Raw genomic sequence first — 18,958 nt, 5'->3', positions numbered from 1 at the left:
GTGTAAGAGTGTAGAAATGAGTTCACGGGTGATGATCATCAGTTGAGGAGCCAACAGAACTGCGGGGTTGGAGGTGCCGCTGGGCACGGTCATCATATAGATGCAACGGGCAGAAAACACGTCTTTACCTACATGCACAGGTGACAGCAGAAGTGAAACTTCAGATAATTCACAACGCATCAAACCGGTCACATTCCTAGTTCTACCTCTAATAAGGATCTTAAGGTTTGGGGGCATAATTAATTTTTTTTTATGACAGTCAACAGGGCTAAATAAATGAATAGAAATTAATTTAAAAAATCAAAGACATTTACTAATAATCAAAATCTAAACAAGGGTCATGTGGGGGCAGGGCCAGTGGGAGACAAAGGACAAGTGCAGCAACCACACACTGGAGGGGACAGAAAGGCACTGAGAGGCTATGAGGTGGACAGGACATTTCCATACAGGCCAGGGGTCAAGACAGAGCCACTGCTTGGCACTCAGAACCAGGCCTGCCATTGCCAGCCCTCTCCTGTTTCTTTCTGCCTTGCGTTTGTGTGAGAGGTAGAGAAAGATGATGTTTTCATAGTGACTGGACCATTTGAATGCGTGGAAAGATGAAATGACACTGGGTATGGTCCATATGTTCCAGGGGGTCAGGGCTTCATGAGCTGAAGCCACAGACACCTTGTGTGTCGCACAGTTGATGGAGATGTCGGGGGCAGGTGCCTACCCAACTTCATCCCTAACCCTGGGGCAAGAGAAAGTTATTTGAATGAAACATAACTGAATCCATGGCTCCTAGGAAGACACCTGCGAGACAGAACAGGGCACGGAGGCCTTGAGAAATCACAAAAGAAATAAGAGCCAACTCTCTACCACCCCCACACATGAGCACCTCCAATGAAGACAGAAGGGCCGCACGATAAGTGGGCAGAAGACTTGAGCAGACACCTAAAGCACCAGTAACTGTCACAGATGCTTGGCTTTGTGCAGCCTCAGTGGGCACAGGAGCCACAGTGGCCTAGGCTCCCTGAGGAGCAGCCCACAGTTCAGAGAAGGCAGCAGTTGGGCCCTCCCAGGACCTGCCAAGAGACACACACCCAGCATGGTCCTGGGGAGACTCTTCCTGGTCACTGAGGGGCAGGTGCAGCATCAGGCCCTGAAGTTCCTCCCTGGAGGAGCCTGTGCAGGGAGCTGTCACAGTGTTCCCACCTGGAACAGCCCCATGCAGCAGGGGCAGGCTGTGTCACACACTGTGGTCCCTTGTGCTTAGGGTGCTGGGCTTCTCCAGGGCACGAGCTAGTGTGGCCTGCAGAAGGGTCTGTCCTCAACTCTCCAGCCAGATGTCCTTCCCCAGGTGGCTTCCTGCCATAGACAGAGTCCCTGACCCGTGTGTCCCTCCCCTCTGTCCCCAGAGCCCAAGGTGGTGTTTGCTAAAGAGCAGCTGGCACGCAGCGAGGTGAAGGCTGAGATGGGGGCCAGTGCCACTCTGAGTTGCGAGGTGGCCCAGGCCCAGACAGAAGTGACATGGTACAAGGATGGGAAGAAGCTGAGCCAGAGCTCCCAGGTGCGCGTGGAGGCCTCTGGCTGCAGGCGGCAGCTGGTGGTGCAGCAGGCGGGCAAGGAGGACGCTGGGGAGTACAGCTGCGAGGCCGGGGGCCAGAGAGTCTCCTTCCGCCTGGACGTCACAGGTGGGTGCTGCTGGGGTTGGGTGAATGGAGGGAGGGTGGTAAATCTAGGGCACCTGTGGCAGCCTAGGCTCTGTGAGGCCTATGTCCTTCCTGACCTTGGGCCTCAGCATCTGTGGCCAAGCTCTGGGTGGAGTTGGGCACTAGGGATTGCTTGATACTGGAGACCATGTCCTGCAGGGGCAGGGGCTCCCTCTACCTGCCTGTGTCTACTTGCTGGGCCCAGAGCTCCAGAAGCCCTTGCTTGGGTCCTTTGGAATCCTGCATATCCATCTGTCCTTCCCCCATCTCCTTCTCCTCCCCACTGTGACCTGTCCCTGAGCCTGGGAAGGGGCCACATGGGGCTCAGAGCCTCTTTCCTGATAGCCCACCTGGTGCTGGACTCTCTCCCAGTGACTTGCCTAGTGTTGGGTTTTTTCTGATTGGTTCAGGATGACAGTTCTCTGATGATTGGTCCACACTGGCACCTTGCTGTCTGTAGATTGGTTCACACTGGCACTTGGCTGTCTGCTGATTGGTCCACAGTGGCACTTGGCTGTCTGCTGATTGGCTGGCACTGAGCTCTGTGCTAATTTGCCCCATCTGGTACTGAGCTGTCTGCTGACTGGCGCACACTGTTAGTGAGCTCTGGGCTGATTGGCTGGCACTTGACTCTCTGCTGATTGGCTTGCACAGGCTCTGAGGTCTCTGCTGATTGGCCAGCACCGGCAGTCTGGTCTCCTGGCATTCCTTTGGTAGCTGTGGCCAACAAAGATGTGGGTTTCTGGTTTGGTGCGGGCAAGGCGGACACTGGGGAGAACAGCTGCGAGGCTAGGGGCTGCTGTGTCTGCCTCCTCCTGCTTTTGTGCCCCCTGCATAGTGGGAGAGCTGGGAAGCCACTGATGGGCTGGGGTCCCAGGGAGGAGAAGGGTCATGGTCTATTCCCAATGGCTGGGAGGATGGTGGCATCAGGAGATAGGCCTGGCTGTGGTGGCCTTGTGGGCTGTGACAGTGCAGTTACCTGCAGGATCAGAGTGGATCAGGAAGTGCTTAGGGCTCTAATGAGGACAGGCTGCCCAGCTGTCCACCCACCAGCCTTGGAGTTTGCAGCTTGGGTCATGCGTAGGATAGAACTTAGGCATGGCCATGCAATGTTCTGCTCATGATGGACACTCTGCTCGGCCATCCCTGGGGTGGGCTTAGGCTGTGAGACAGGGCTGGGTCTGTTCTGGAGTCCCTGACTTGTGTGTCCTTTCCCTGTGTCCCCAGAGCCCAAGGTGGTATTTGCCAAGGAGCAGCCGGCACGCAGTGAGGTGAAGGCCGAGGCGGGGGCCTGCGCCACTCTGAGCTGTGAGGTGTCCCAGGCCCAGACAGAGGTGACGTGGTATAAGGATGGGAAGAAGCTGAGCCAGAGCTCCCAGGTGCGCGTGGAGGCCTCTGGCTGCAGGCGGCAGCTGGTGGTGCAGCAGGCGGGCAAGGCGGACGCTGGGGAGTACAACTGCGAGGCTGGGGGCCAGAGGGTCTCCTTCCGCCTGGACGTCACAGGTGAGTCCTGTAGTACCTGTTTGGAGGTGATGAGACTGGCTATTGGCCTAGATGGACATTCCTGTGAGATGTTTTCCTATTAGATCTCATCTCTCCAGCTTCCATCTTCCTAACTGGAGGACAGTAGCTGGCTGGGAATGGCTCACAGGGAGAGGGCTTTTTATGAACCCCTAGTGGGGTTTCCACTCTCCAATGACCAGTCATACCACAGAGTCTACCCAGAGCCTTCTAGGTTCTCCTTGGTGTGCAGGACACTGGCTCTCCCTGTGGTCTGACGTGGACCAGATGTCATGTCTGTGCATCTTTCTGTCGGATGCTCTGGTGCCCTCATCTGCACCACGGCTAGTTCTCACTAGTAAGAGAGGTCTGAATTTCCCAACTGGGGTAATGGGTATTTCACCCATCGCAGGGTGTGTGGAATTGTTCAAGGCATATGTGCATGTTGGAGTTCTGGTGTTCTGGGGCAGCCTCCCCTCCTGTGAATGGTGTGGCCATGGTCTGTGACTCAAAGCTGGTGGGAAACCCTGACCTAATGTGGGAGGTTTTCCTCCTGTTCCATCCCACAGATAAGAACCATCCTTTGCCCAGTGTGTAGATGCTGTGTGAGGCCCTGCCCACTGGCCAGTCATCAGGTGGCGTGGTCAAGGTAGTCATAGTGTCACAGTCTGATGTTAAAGTAATGGCCCCCAAACCACAGGCTTTACTACAATGTGTTCTCGTAATTGTTTGCTTTTGTTATTAGGCACTGTTTTTAATTTCTTACTGTGCCTAATTTTAAGATAAGCTTCATCATGCTGTGTGTACGGGGAAACCCAGAAGCACACAGAGCTCTGTGGTACCAGTGTCCAGGCATCTGTTGTGGGTCCTGGGTGTGTTCTGAGCAGAGAAGGGGATGCCTCTACTGTGCTGAGGGTGCTGAGGCTTCCCCAGGGTATGAGCTGGTGTGGCCTGCAAAGGGTCTGCCCTAGCCATCCAGCCAGATGTCCTTCCCCAGGTGGCTTCCTGTCCTGGACAGAGTCTCTGACCTGTGCGTCCCTTCCCTCTGTCCCCAGAGCCTAAGGTGGTGTTTGCCAAGGGACAGCCAGCACATAGTGAGGTGAAGGCACAGGCGGGGGCGAGTGCCACTCTGAGCTGCGAGGTGGCCCAGGCCCAGACAGAGGTGAAGTGGTTCAAGGATGGGAAGAAGCTGAGCCAGAGCTCCCAGGTGCGCGTGGAGTCCTCTGGCTGCAGGCGGCAGCTGGTGGTGCAGCAGGCGGGCAAGGCGGATGCTGGGGAATACAGCTGTGAGGCCGGGGGCCAGAGGGTCTCCTTCCGCCTGAATGTCACAGGTGAGTCCTGCAGAGCACCTTGCCTTGTTTGGTGACATGCCCTGTGCTCTCCATTAGACTTCTGTGCTCAGCCGTACCCCTCCTCCCTCCCTTCTTGTTCATATGTAGCTGGGCTTGGTAGTTGTGGGGGAGGACTGCCCACCCCCTCACACTGGAGTATAACTTTGCGTGGGGTGCACTAGCACCCTGAACGCTGCCCCGCCCCTGCTGATGTTCTCTGCTGTCTGCGTTTGGCTCCCTCTGGCCTGCAACCCCTGATAGACCAGGTGTCTCCCCAGAGAATGCTGAATGTTCCTCTGCCTCCTATGATCTGGCTGCTCCTGAATGCTGTCCCCAGCACCACATGGGTAGTTGCTGGTGAGGGACATTTTAATTGATGCTGGGTAGGGTCAGAGGAAATTTTGGACACAGTCACTCTTGGTGTTATCTCAAGACTGACCTTCGGTATCTGGGATGTTCCTATGCCCTTTCTCATAGGGCAGAGATCTCCGTGCACTGCTGGGCAACCTCTAGGCCTGGGCCTTCCTGCAGTGTGTGTGGGCAGAGGGTTGGCAGCCATGTCTGGGCTGCCCCTGGAGTCAGGGTGGGCCCTCAAGGGAAAGTTTGTTTCCTTTTTGTCTTTGGTTAGCACTGTTCTATGTCAGAATTTTACTTTGGAATTTGACTTACAGATTTAGAACTGCAAAGGAATACATTAGTTGAAGCTACATCAGTTTTTGTTAAAGTTGAGTTTCTGTAGCAGGATCCACTAGCTGGTAGAGCAGAGCTGATGATGTAGAACTTCCTAGTGAGTCGTGTGTGTCTGCCTCCCTGACTGACTCACAGGGAGTCTAAGAGCCCAGTTTACTTTCCTTTCACTGTGGAGTCTTAACATCAATCAGGTGGGCTGTGGCACAGCAGACCTCCAGGTGCCCAACAGAATGGCATGGCATAGCAACAGAAGGGGTTTGTGATCATGTAAGGGTCCCCAACACCCTGTGTGTCTTTCTAAGATGTTATTTAAGGAACTCCAAGATGTTGTTTTATGATATTTTTATGGTGATAAATTTGGAAAGTCTTGACAAATTGACAGATTCTTGGGAAACAATATGAAGATGTCACACAAGAAGAAATAGACAACTCAAACTGTCCTATAACTTAAAAAAAATAAGAAATATTTTTCATAGAGAAGGGTGTAAGTCCAGGAGCTCTCCTGCTAAATGTTCTGGAAAGAACTGACTCCACCTTCCTTGAGAGTCTTCCAGAGAACAGAACAGGAAGAAACACTCTCGATCCTGTTGGACGTAGACAGCCCAGTACACCGGGAAAGTGTGGAAGACAGAGATGCATCTTCCGAGATGTCAGGCCACAACTTCAACAGCACCCAGCAAAAGTGATGGAGCAGTGGCCAGGAGGAGATGGTGCACCCCCCACCCCAGGGCAGTGTCCAGGAACTCAGCACTGGCTGAGAGTGAAACACTGGGGAACCCAAAGAGCAGCTGCGATAAGGATACAGCATCAGGCCATCCACCAGGTCCCTGACCACTACAGCAAATGGATGCGTGGATAGTAGGAAGCGCTAGCTGGCGTGCAGCGAGAGCTGGACCTTGAGGGGAAGGCACAGATGGGAAGAGGAAAATGGAATTGAAGGTACTGCAGTTGGAGTTGAGTGGAATTCTGTGGCTCTGTTCCGGAAATCCAAGGATATGTGATCAGGTGGAGTTAGTGGCTTACCAAGGTAGCCTGTGCAGATTTGAGTCCACTCTGCGGGGGGCGAGCAGCGAGCAGTGGAAAATGAAAGCTCAGAGTAGAGGATGAAGGCCTCTTATCCAGAATGTTAAGCCAGAAGTGCTTGGGTTTTAGATTTTCTTGGATTTGGGGATATTTGCATACACATAATGAGCTATCTTTGGGATGAGACCTGAGTGTAAATGTGAAATTCACTTGTTTCATACACATTCCACACATAGCTTGAAGGCGATTTTTCACAACATTTTAGGAAGATTTTGTGCATGAAATGAGGCTCCTGGTGTAGGATTTTCCACCTGGAGCAATCATATAGTCGCTCAGACAGTTTTGGATTTTGCAGCATTTTGGTTTTGGATCAGGGATTCTCACTTGTGTTTACATAAGATGCTACGTGTAAAGCAAGACATTCAAAGGCTCTTCAGGGTAAGTCAGACATTTTTGAGAGACACCAAATAACATCTAAGTAAGTGGACATAAGGGCATGGAAGAGTCAGACCATCATCAGCCTGCAGGGTCCCCATGCTGTGGAGCAGGCCCGGGTGCAGGGTGCAGAGCACGCTGGCCCTCAGGCTCTGACAGGCAAGCTGAGCGTCCCCCGTCGCTGAGAATTGACTAAAGCTACGGTAGCAGACAGCGGGTCCACGGTGTGAGACACAGGAGCCCTGCATCTAGCTGTGCCTACGGGACTCTGCATGGCCCCCACACAGGCAACACTGTATTCATTCTTGGGAATGTTTTTAGGACATGAAGCCACATGGAAACACAGCTGTCTGGTACTTCTCACCATGTACAAAAGCTAGTCAGGAGAACTAGAGATTCAGGATCCTGGGAGAGCTGCGGTGGTCTTAGATGACATCACAGATGCTTAGAGACTTCGTGCCAAGGAAAGATTTCTAACAGAACAAGACATGATCACGGTGGAGCAAGAGTGACAATCTGACTATGTTAAAACAAAGACTCAGACACGTTGGAGGCTTCTGGTTCAGTGTGCTTGGTGTTGCTGCATCTCAACAACAGGCTGGGTAACATATCTGAGAAGTTCCTGTGGCTTACAATTTTGGTGGCTGAAGGTCCAAACAGCATGGAGCCCATTTCCTGGTGAGGGTCCCAGCTGCACCACAAAGAGAAGCAGAAGGGGACTGGCCACATGCAGAGGGGGCCAGACACACCAAGATTTGTGACGGCCTGCTCTTGTGAGACCTGATCCATACCTACAGGAGCCAGCTTTCCCCACAAACCTCAATTCACACAAGAGGGTGAAGCCCTGAGCTCATCAGCTTCCACTGGGTCCCCTCCAAAGAGTCCCATGACCTCCACACTGCACACAGGAACCAGCTTAAGGCACAGGAGTGTTGGGGGACAGCACATCCAAGCCATGCAACACACAGAGGGAGTCTACAGCCATCCTGTGGGGGACAGAAAAGCTTGCACATGTAAAGAGAGCACCTAGATTAAAAGAAAAACCATCAACTTAAAATGCACATCAGGCTTGAACCTTGAAACAACAGAGGAGCACCACTGACAGCCAAAAACACGAGAAGGTCTCTACCCTCAGGACAGGACCCAGGAGCCAGAAGTGACCCATATGTCCCCAGAGGAGCTGCCAACATGCTCAGAGCAGGCAGGAGGTGGGCCCTCCCAGGTCCTGCCCAGAGCTCATGCTCTGCACAGTTCTGGGGAGACTCTTCTTGGTCACTGAGGGACAGGTGCAGCATCAGGCCCTGCAGTCCCTCCCTGGAGGAGCCTGTGCAGGGAGCTGTCACACAGTCCCCACCTGGAAGAGCTCCATGCAGCAGGCTGTGTCACACACCATGGTCCCTTGTGCTGAGGGTGCTGGGTTCTCCAGGACACAAGCTGGTGTGGCCTGCAGAAGGGTCTGTACTCAGCCACCCAGCCAGATGTCCTTCCCCAGGTGGCTTCCTGCCCTGGACAGAGTCCCTGACCCATGTGTCCCTCCCCTCTGTCCCCAGAGCCCAAGGTGGTATTTGCCAAGGAGCAGCCGGCACGCAGTGAGGTGAAGGCTGAGGCGGGGGCCTGCGCCACTCTGAGCTGTGAGGTGGCCCAGGCCCAGACAGAAGTGACGTGGTACAAGGATGGGAAGAAGCTGAGCCAGAGCTCCCGGGTGCGCGTGGAGGCCTCTGGCTGCAGGCGGCAGCTGGTGTTGCAGCAGGCGGGCAAGGCGGACGCTGGGGAATACAGCTGTGAGGCCGGGGGCCAGAGGGTCTCCTTCCGCCTAGACATCACAGGTGGGTGCTGCTAGGGCTGGGTGAATGGAGGGAGGGTGGTAACTCTAGGGCACCTGTGGCAGCCTAGGCTCTGTGAGGCCTATGTCCTTCCTGACCTTGGACCTCAGCATCTGTGGCCCAGCTCTGGGTGGAGTTGGGCATTGGGGTTGTCTGTGGCTGGGAAGCGTGTACCTGCCCGTGCCTACTTGCTGGGCCCAGAGCTCCAGAAGCCCTTGTTTGGGCCCTTTGGAATCCTGCATGTCCATCTGTCCTTCCCCCATCTCCTCCGTCTCCCCACTGTGACCTGCCCCTGAGCCTGGGAAGGGGTCACACAGTGCTTAGAGCCTCTCTCTTGATGGCTCATTTGGTGCTGGGCTCTCTTCCCTGCCTAGTGCTGAGCTCTCTCTTGGTTGGTCCACACTGGCGCTGAGCACTCTGCTGACGGGCCCATAGGGGTACTGAGCTCTATGCTGATTGGCTTGCACAGGCTCTGAGGTCTTTGCTGATTGGCCAGCACTGGCATTCTGGTCTCCTGCATTTCTTTGGTAGTTGTGGCCAACAAAGATGTGGGTTTCTGGTTTGGTGCTCAGATGGACTCCCCTGCTGTGTCCGCCTCCACCCGCTTTTGTGCCCCCTGCATGGTGGGAGAGCTGGGAAGCCACTGATGGGCTGGGGTCCCAGGGAGGAGAAGGGTCATGGTCTATTCCCAATGGCTGGGAGGGTGTTGGCATCAGGAGGTAGGCCTGGCTGTGGTGGCCTTGTGGGCTGTGACAATGCAGTTACCTGCAGAATCAGAGTGGATCAGGAAGTACTTAGGACTCTGATGAGGACAGGCTGCCCAGCCGTCTACCCACCAGCCTTGGAGTTTGCAGCTTGGGTCATGCGTAGGATAGAACTTAGTCATAGCCATGCAATGTTCTGCTCATGATGGACACTCTGCTCGGCCATTCCTGGGATGGGCTCAGGCTGTGAGACAGGACTGGGTCTGTTCTGGAGTCCCTGACCTGTGTGTCCTTCCCCTCTGTCCCAGAGCCCAAGGCTGTATTTGCCAAGGGGCAGCCGGCACACAGTGAGGTGAAGGCCCAGGCGGGGGCGAGTGCCACTCTGAGCTGCGAGGTGGCCCAGGCCCAGACAGAGGTGACGTGGTACAAGGATGGGAAGAAGCTGAGCCAGAGCTCCCAGATGCGCGTGGAGTCCTCTGGCTGCAGGCGGCAGCTGGTGTTGCAGCAGGCAGGCAAGGCGGATGCTGGGGAATACAGCTGTGAGGCCGGGGGCCAGAGGGTCTCCTTCCGCCTGGACGTCACAGGTGAGTTCTGAGTTTGCTGGTGTGTGAGGATGAGACTGATATAGCGGATGTTCCTGGGTGCTCCTGCCCTCAAACTCCATGTCTCCACGTGCCCCGTGCTCACCTGTGGTTTTCAATCCTAGTGTGAGTACCGATGGCCAATCCATGTGGACAGCTAAGTTTCTGCACCAGACTTGCCCTCCCAGGTCTAATGCTGAGGGGCGTTTCTCAGCACTTGGGAAACTATGCACTACGGGCTGTGGCTTTACCTGCTACTTGGGCTGAGGTGGTCCAGAGACCTGAGGCCATTGGGATCGTCGCCCTTTCAGTGCTCTGGGACACTCTTCCCTCTGTCCTCATGGACCTGAAAGCTCTCTGAGCAAGTTCATGGGGGAAACACAAGGACCCTAATTTTGTTGCACTGTCTGTGCAACATGAAGGGCGGGGTGATGCATTTGCTGGGAAGGTGGGAGGCCAAAAAGTCTCTTTTAATAAGACCTATTTTCATTTTGTCTCAAGTTGGAGCAGTCAGTGTCTACATTCCCTCCATGGCTTGGTTTATAAATTCAGAAATGAAAAGGAATAAACCAATGAAGTCACATCTGCATGCTTCATTAAAATTGATTTTCTACACTCTTAGCTGCTGATGGGTAGAGCATCAACGCACAGCATCCCCCTAATAAGCCGTGTGTCTGCTCTCCCTGGCTGGTTGGCAGGAAAGCCGGGAGCATCTTCATTTCCTTTGTTGAAGGAGTCTAATGTCACAGAGAGAGGACCATGGGCACAGTGCTCTGCAGTTGCATTAAAGTTTTGTGGGTGTATGTGGACACCAGGGAATCCCACTAAGTTCATTGGAAATGTCATGGTGTGAGGATAAGCCATTATTTTATACAAGGCAACAAGGCACCTTTTCTTAGTAATCAATTACTAGAAGATCATGTCAAACCTACACAAGAAAAACTAGGGAGTGGAACAGTCCTCTAATCTTCTAAAGAAGTAGGATCATAGTAATAATCTTATAGAGCCCTATCTTAGCCCAGTGGCTCTGCTAACAAATCATACCAAATATTATCCCATGTTAATAGAAATTCTAGAACACTGAGGGAGGAAGTACACTCCCTAGCTCATTTTATGTAGGTAGTACATGATCGACGCCAAAGCATACAAGGTCAGCAGGAGGCTTATATTGCCAGTGTGAAGTTCAAGCTCCTCTGCTGATGTTAGCCCAATGAGTCCAGCAAAGTGAAGGGTTTGTCTGCTCTAGGAGATGTGAAGTGCAGGAGTGAAGGCCTGGTTCACCCAGGAACATCAGGTGGTCACCAGGGCCCAGTGCTAACAGGCTTGAGGGACAGGGTATGACTCATCCTGGGCATGCAGTGACAGTATTTGATGAGTGTGACATCAGAAGTTGTGAAGATTGTTTGACACAATTCAACATGCAGTTCTTAGCAAACTCTGGATGAGATGATTCCTCCTTAGCTTAACAGAGTGGTTGTAGGAAAAGTGAGGGCAAAGGGACACCAGTGGTGCAGACTTCAGAGAGTCACCTTCAAGACCAGGAGTGGACAAGGGAGGGGTTGCTGTCGGCATTGGAAAGAGAAGGAATGGGGCTCGGACACTCGTGCTGGGGCTCACAGAGGACAGGGTTATCAGTGCAGAATGCCGGAAATATCGAATGCCGGAAATATCGTTGACTGTGTCCAGGAGGAGAGCAGGGGCAATGTCCATGCTCAGGTGTTAGTGTACAGACTCTTCTTCACCCACACGATTAAGCAAGCAGATGATGGAAGTGGAGTTTCCAAGAACTAGCGCAGAGCCAAGAGCGTGGCGTTACTGTTCCAGGTCTTCTCAGACACAGGCCCACAGACGTGGTGAAGATGCACATCACTAGACACTTGAGAGGAAGCAGAAGGGGTTTAAGTGCATGGAGGCAGTCTGTGGGAGAGCCAGAGGTTCGCAGTCACAGTCCAGGTGCCTGCTGCTTCTCTCCAGGAGTAGGAATATCGACAGGCCAAATGGGCAGAGCCACTCCTGGAGAGCAACTGGAGGGCACGGGCGACCAGAGTCAGGACATCCGCATGGCTGAAGGCAGGAGCAGACAAGAGGACAGGGGCAACTGAGCAGTTAGCTCAGAACAACTAGGTAGCTGGTGGGCTGGCCATGCCTGTAACCCCAGGGACTCGGAGAGGCTGAAGCAGGAGGAGGCAGGTTTGAGGCCAGTATCAGCAACTTAGCAAAACCCTGTCTCAAAAAATATAATTTTAAAAAGCGAATTGGGGATGTAGCTCAGTGCTAGAGTGCTTGCCTAGCATGTGCAAGATCCTGGGTTCAATGCCTAACATCATGCACACAAACACACACACACACACACACACACACACCAAAAAAAAGGAAAGAAAAGGGACACAGCTCTGAGTGTAACCAGGTCCCTCTCCTCCTTCATTACTCTGTTCTTGTGCTACCAGGAGGTATAGAGAGGGATGTTATTTTCCAAACTAGTTCTAAGACCATTAAACTTAGAAAAAAAAATTGAAAATCAGATATCCAACTCAACACAAAAGGAATCCAATACAGGCTGTACCTCAGCGTAGAGGTGAAGCAGGTCTTCAAAGTGGACCTCAGTGGAGGTGAGGCGGGCTCTTAGCAGGTGTCCTGTGTTTCTCCATGACTTCAAGTTAATTGTACTTTTCTTAGAGAGAACATAGGGCATTGGCCATTAAGCAAATGGATGTATTTACCTATGGAGAAACTGAAACTGCCCCATCAGAAGACACTCTATAGGAGGAAAGGGCAAGCCCCTCAGATGGGGCCTACTCAGGACCCATGACTGTCCACAACCTAGCAGGTAATCATATGCAGAGCTGCTAAGAAGGAATTGGAAAACACAGTGCTACTGAAAGTGGGCAGGATAGTTTAGCAGGACTAGCCCAGAGCAGCCCACAGCAGGACACAGCAGCCCAGAACAGCCCAGAGCAGCCCAGAGCAGCCTACAGAGCCCACAGTAGCCCACAGCAGCCCACAGCAGCCCAGAGCAGCCCACAGCAGGACACAGCAGCCCAGAGCAGACCATAGCAGACAACAGCAGTGCACAGCAGCCCACAGCAGCCCAGAGCAGCCCAGAGAAGCTCACAGCAGGACACAGCAGCACACAGCAGCCCACAGCAGCACACAGCAGCCCAGAGCAGGACACAGCAGCACACAGCAGCCCAGAGCAGTCCAGAGTAGGACACAGCAGAACATAGCAGCCCAGAACAGCCCAGAGCAGGACACAGCAGCCCAGAGCAGCCCACAGTAGCCCAGAGCAGCCCAAAGCAGCCCAGAGCAGCACAGAGCAGCCCAGAGCAGCCCAGAGCAGGACACAGCAGCACACAGCAGCACAGAATAGCCCATAGCAGCCCAGAGCAGGACACAGCAGCCCAGAGCAGTCCACAGCAGGACACTGCAGCCCACAGCAGCCCACAGCAGGACACAGCAGCCCAGAGCAGCACACAGCAGCACACAGCAGCCCAGAGCAGGACACAGCAGCCCACAGCAGGACACAGCAGCCCAGAGCAGGACAAGCAGCACACAGCAGCATAGAACAGCCCAGAGCAGCCCAGAGCAGCCAGCAGCAGCCCAGAGCAGCCCCCAGCAGAACACAGCAGCCCAGAGCAGCACAAAGCAGCCCCCAGCAGGACACAGCAGCCCAGAGAAGGACACAGCAGCACACAGCAGCACAGAACAGCCCAGAGCAGCCCACAGCAGCCCAGAGCAGCCCGCAGCAGCCCACAGCAGCCCAGAGCAGAACACGGCAGCCCAGAGCAGGACACAGCAGCCCACAGCAGGACACAGCAGCCCACAGCAGGACATAGCAGCCCAGAGCAGGACACAGCAGGACACAGCAGCCCCGAGTAGTCCCAAGCAGGACACAACAAACCACAGCAGGACACAGCAGCCCAGGGGAGCCCAGAGCAGGACACAGCAGCCCACAGCAGCCCAGAGCAGCACACAGCAATGCAGCAGACATCGGCAGCATCTACCTCATGGGGCTAAGGAGAGTGGGTGGGAGCCAGAGCAGTGTAGACACACCCAGAGGGATATTCGGCTGGCCCTTCCAGACCCTCCCCAGAGCTCATGCCCTGCACAGTCCTGGGGAGACTCTTCCTGGTCTCTAAGGGGTGGGTGCTGTGTCCTCAGGGAGGAGTCTGAGCTTTCACAGTGTTCCCACCTGGTACAGCCCCAAGCAGCAGGTACAGGCTGTGTCACACACTGTGCTCCTTTGTACTGAGGATGCTGGACTTCTCCAGGGCACGAGCTGGTGCGGCCTGCAGAAGGGTCTGTCCTCAGCTGTCCAGCCAGTTGTCCTTCCCCAGGTGGCTTCCTGGACAATCTCTGACCTGTGCGTCCCTCCCCTCTGTCCCCAGAGCCCAAGGCTGTGTTTGCCAAGGGGCAGCCAGCACACAGTGAGGTGAAGGCCCAGGCGGGGGCCAGCACCACCCTGAGCTGTGAGGTGGCCCAGGCCCAGACAGAGGTGACGTGGTACAAGGATGGGAAGAAGCTGAGCCAGAGCTCCCAGGTGTGCGTGGAGGCCTCAGGCTGCAGGCGGCAGCTGGTGGTGCAGCAGGCGGGTAAGGCGGACGCTGGGGAGTACAGCTGCGAGGCCGGGGGCCAGAGAGTCTCCTTCCGCCTGGACATCACAGGTGAGTTCCTATGGGACACTAAGTTGGCTTGTTTGGAGGTGATGACTGGCTGTACCCATGGCTGACCCAGTGGTCTTTCCACTTGACTTCCCCCAACTGTTTACCCCATCTTCCCCACTCCATGGTCAAGCCTAAGGCTGAGCCGGGGGTCCTGGAAGGGAAGACAGGAAGGACGAGGGCCCTCTGTGCCTCAGAGGCTTGGTCATGACTGGCACCTGCTCAGAGCTGTCCTGATATCCCTCCGGGTCCAGGACTGCGTCTCTACCAGGCTTTCAGTTCTGAGGTAGACCAGCGTCACTCTCCCGGTTGTGAGGGTTGTGACTGAGCTTGAGCTGGAGGTTCTGGCAGCTCCAGAGGCCCACATCCAGCTTCTGATTTCAGTGTCTTTGACCCTGATGAGGGGAAACCCAAGCTCTGGTCATACTAGGAGTTATCTCAGGGTTGACCCACAGGTTATCGTGTCTATGTGTCTGGCCTGCTTCCCTCCTGGCATGTGGATTCAATGTTCTCTGTGTGCCCACTGTGGCATCGTGCAAGTCCACAGTCTGTGGCAACGCCTGTGCTGCATACGCCAGGAGCAGTGATTGGTTGACACACTCCTTAGGCAAACCTCTGAGGCTTGGAGTCTTCTTTTTAGAGCAAATTTTGTTTTTCTCTTTCTTGATTATAGCACTGTGCATCAATGTGCCTCTTAGGAGTTTAATTTGTGAACATGGAAGTGGAACAAGTGTGAAGCTTATGGCACACCTGTGGGTTTTGTTGGAGCTGTGTCACTGCCACAGCAACCTGACTGGCCAGGCAGAGAGTTCTGAGCATTTCTCTGGCGATTCCTGTGTCTAGCTTCACTGCTGACCCCTGAGAGCTCTGGGAACTGGTGTAGTGCCCTGTGTCAGGGTGCACCTGGGGGGCAGGTGCCCTGAGCTGCCGTGTGATGGCTTGGTCCTGTGCCCCGTGTGAGCGGTTGTTGCCATGGGCACCAAACACAGGCTCACTGTGTGTGTTCTTGTCAAGGTATTTGTGACATTTTATGATTTCATGCAAGGAAATTTGAAAAAAATTGACAAATTAGCCAGTTCCTGGAAAAGTACATCAGAACTTACACAAGAAAAAGTAGAGAACTCAAACAATCCTATAGCTTTTTAAAGCAATGGAGTCTAATTTAAAAAATCTCTCAAAAGAGCTAAATTCATTTATCATGGGTAAATTATACCATGTATTTTTGAAATAAACTACTCTGTTCATGATCATCCTTCTAGAGAATAGAAAGGGGATATGTGCCCCCTGACTCACTTTATATAGATGGTATAATACTGACATCAAAATCTGGTGAAGAGTGCATTCAACTTTGCAATCACAGGCTCATCTCAGATGGATACCAGGGCCAAAATCCTGTGCAGAACACTGGCAAACTGCATGGGGCCCATACTGAGAGCACAGTACACACTGGGTGAAGATTGGAATCCAGGACACAAGGTTGTTTATTGATCAGAATATCAACAAATCAGTATGATTATGGCTTGAAGAGACCATGAGAGAAAAGGCATGAGTCTCCTTCAGAAGATAAGAGTGCCGGGTTTCAGTTCATGACTAAAAGGCTCAGGGGTCACTCCAGGGAAACTGGGCTGACTGGACTGCGCAAAATAACCACACAAGAGACACAAATACCTTTTTCATTGAGGTCGCTGTGACAGATCCTCTGACCTTAAGGGTCTGCAGGAAGAGAGAGAGAGAGCACATGCTGACCCCTTTTATTAAGGAGAAGCTATTCAAATGAGGCAAGGGGTCAGGTTTCAGGGGTCTGAGTCTATCTTCATGATGTCCACTGTCAGCAGGTTGACTGACACCTGGGTAGGCCACAGCCAAGGGCACAGTAAGAGAAGGGGACACACATAAGGCACTTCCATGGAAGATTCTATCCTAAACAGGGCAAGGGGTTATATTACAAAGGAACAGATGAGCATAGCTCCACCCATGGGGCTGTAGCAAGACACACCCATGCATGAGACACCGACCCTCGGACCCAAGAAGGGTGGGGAAAGCTCTGTCACATTTCTGCTACTGAGTGCCTCAGCACCCAGCTGGGGAGTATGACTCAGTCAAGTGCAAGATTGGTCTCCCACAATAGAGAATGGAGTGCTCGATAATGTTACAGAAAATATGGCACTGGAGAGAGACAAGCTATGCTTGGAGATGTAAAGAGCAAGATTCTTTCAGCTCCTGTGTGGCTCGACAGAGTCTTCTCCAAAGGCTGAGCTCTCCCCTTTGTTCTCAGCATCTTAATACAAAACAGACTCCTGGGTTTCAAGACTTCCCTCATGCAAATGGCCTTGCTCCCTCCTCGATCTCCCAGCCGCTGCCACAGCTGCTGAGCAAGTCTGATTACAGAAGCAGAGACTTGCAGACTGCAGCTGTTTACACAGAGAGACCCCTCAGGAAGGAGTTGCTGCTGCAGTAGAATTTGACTTCTCGCCTGAGAGACATAGTTTAGTTTTCTTTTGTGTTTAGACCTTCTTAGGCTGGGGTGTGGCTCCATGGTGGAGCACTTGCCTGCGTGTGGGAGGCCTATCAGGTCCCAGCACTGCAGCAAACCCCTGCCCTGGTAAGAAGAGGAGCTTCCTAAGCCCTCTGTGGAGGGCACCACAGCAGCAATCGCCACCCTTTAGCATAACTCTGAGTACTTCCCTTTTAAGGACAACAGGGCCACATGACAGTGTGTCCAGCCTCATGTGGATACTGAGGAGGAATATCAAACAGAGACTGACAGCTTGGGTAAAGTGAGCGTAGATTCCACAGAGGCGGTGGTCAACCCTTCTGTCTGTAGATGGGCTGCAGAGAGTCAGAAAGTAACAGAACTACCATAGCATCCCCAGTACCGTGGTTGTAACTGCATGCAGAGGAAGCATATTTAAGGCCTCAGAGGACAAATTAGTAAGTATGTTAGGGGGACACAGAGGTGACACGAGTCAGTGTTGAGAAACTTGTAGAAGACAGAGAGAAGTCTGCTCCTGATTATCCACAGAGTTCTTTTTCAGGGAGTGTGAAGATTGTCAAGTTGAGTCCAAAGGCCAGGTGGAGACACAGTACCATGAGCAAAGAGAGAACATTCAATCTGTCTAAACCCAGACGTACTCTTCAGCCATAGTACAGAAGACAGCTGGGCACCACAAGGGCATAGAGACAGGGTCAGGAGAACAGCACATGGAGCCCAGAGACCTGAGCATCCTCAGAGCACCTTTTACCATGGCAAGGGTGTGGGGAACAGAAAGAGGATGGCTGCCAGGTGAGTGGTGTGGAGACCTCAGCCACAGGTCTTCATGGAAGAGAATGGAAGTGACGTCTCCCTCTCTCCACACACAGTCATCAATTGGGTGCGTCAGACTCCCACCTGGAGTAGAACCAGCTCTTAGCAGGTGGTGTAGATCGTGTATGACCCCAGGGTAACAGGTTCCTACACAGGACATGATGGCGCTGCCCACAGAGGCAGATCGACATATGTCTCCTGAAAGGAAGGACTATTATTGAAATATGTAATGAGCCCCAGAACAAACATGAAGGAGAGCTCACGCTACTGACTACTGAGTACAAGTCTCAGCAGGGAGACCAAGCACCATTGGCTAGAAAAGGAAAAGCCTCAGCCACATGGGCCTCAGGATAAGGCACAGGAGTGGCCGAACATCACCAGAGGAGAAGCTGTCAGGCTCATAGCAGGCAGGAGCTGGGTGACCCAGCAGAGCTCATGCCCTGCACGGTCCTGGGAGGACTCTTCCTGGTCACTGACGGGCAGGTGCATAATCCCCAGGGAGGAGCCTGTGCAGGGAGCTGTCACAGTGTTCCCACCTGCAACAGCCCCATGCACAGGGGCAGGCTGTGTCACATACTGTGGTCCCTTGTGCTGAGGGTGCTGTGCTTCTACAGGGCACAAGCTAGTGTGGCCTGCAGAAGGGTCTGTCCCCAGCCGTCTAGCCAGATGGCTTTCCTCAGGTGGCTTCCTGCCCTGGACAGAGTCCCTGACCTGTGTGCCCCTCTCCTCTGTCCCCAGAGCCCAAAGTGGTGTTTGCTAAAGAGCAGCTGGCACGCAGCGAGGTGAAGGCCAAGGCGGGGGCGAGTGCCACTCTGAGCTGCGAGGTGGCCCAGGCCCAGACAGAAGTGACATGGTACAAGGATGGGAAGAAGCTGAGCCAGAGCTCCCAGGTGCGCGTGGAGGCCTCTGGCTGCAGGCGGCAGCTGGTGGTGCAGCAGGTGGGCAAGGCAGATGCCGGGGAGTACAGTTGCGAGGCTGGCGGCCAGAGGGTCTCTTTCCGTCTAGATGTCACAGGTGGGTGCTGCTGGGGCTGGGTGAATGGAGGGAGGGTGGTAACTCTAGGGCACCTATGGTAGCCTAGGTTCTGTGAGGCCTATGTCCTTCCTGACCTTGGACCTCAGCATCTGTGGCCCAGCTCTAGGTGGAGTTGGGCACTGGGAATTGTTTGTATCTGGGGAGTGTGTCCTGCAGGGGCAGGCTCCCTCTACCTGCCCG

General features: G+C 53.7%; 1 protein-coding gene across 2 annotated transcripts in view; it reads left to right on the top strand.

Moving 5' to 3' along the window:
* The window catches only part of Obscn (obscurin, cytoskeletal calmodulin and titin-interacting RhoGEF), a gene marked incomplete at its 3' end in the record, with an annotated part of 105,636 nt that overhangs the window by 27,634 nt on the left and 59,044 nt on the right, over positions 1-18,958 (top strand). For both annotated transcript variants that reach the window (XM_046448432.2, XM_058580626.1), the window contains 7 exon segments: positions 1,401-1,676; positions 2,922-3,197; positions 4,250-4,525; positions 8,224-8,499; positions 9,509-9,784; positions 14,167-14,442; positions 18,482-18,757. In XM_046448432.2, the coding sequence (XP_046304388.1) occupies positions 1,401-1,676; positions 2,922-3,197; positions 4,250-4,525; positions 8,224-8,499; positions 9,509-9,784; positions 14,167-14,442; positions 18,482-18,757 (1,932 nt within the window).

Source organism: Marmota monax, unplaced genomic scaffold, assembly GCF_021218885.2.
Source record: "Marmota monax isolate L192 unplaced genomic scaffold, Marmota_monax_Labrador192_F-V1.1 WCK01_AAM20220418_F8-fsc00327, whole genome shotgun sequence".
In the NCBI taxonomy this organism is placed as follows: Eukaryota; Metazoa; Chordata; class Mammalia; order Rodentia; family Sciuridae; genus Marmota; species Marmota monax.
The sequence above is the reverse complement of the archived record's forward strand: the minus strand, read 5'-3'. Positions and strand labels throughout refer to the sequence as shown.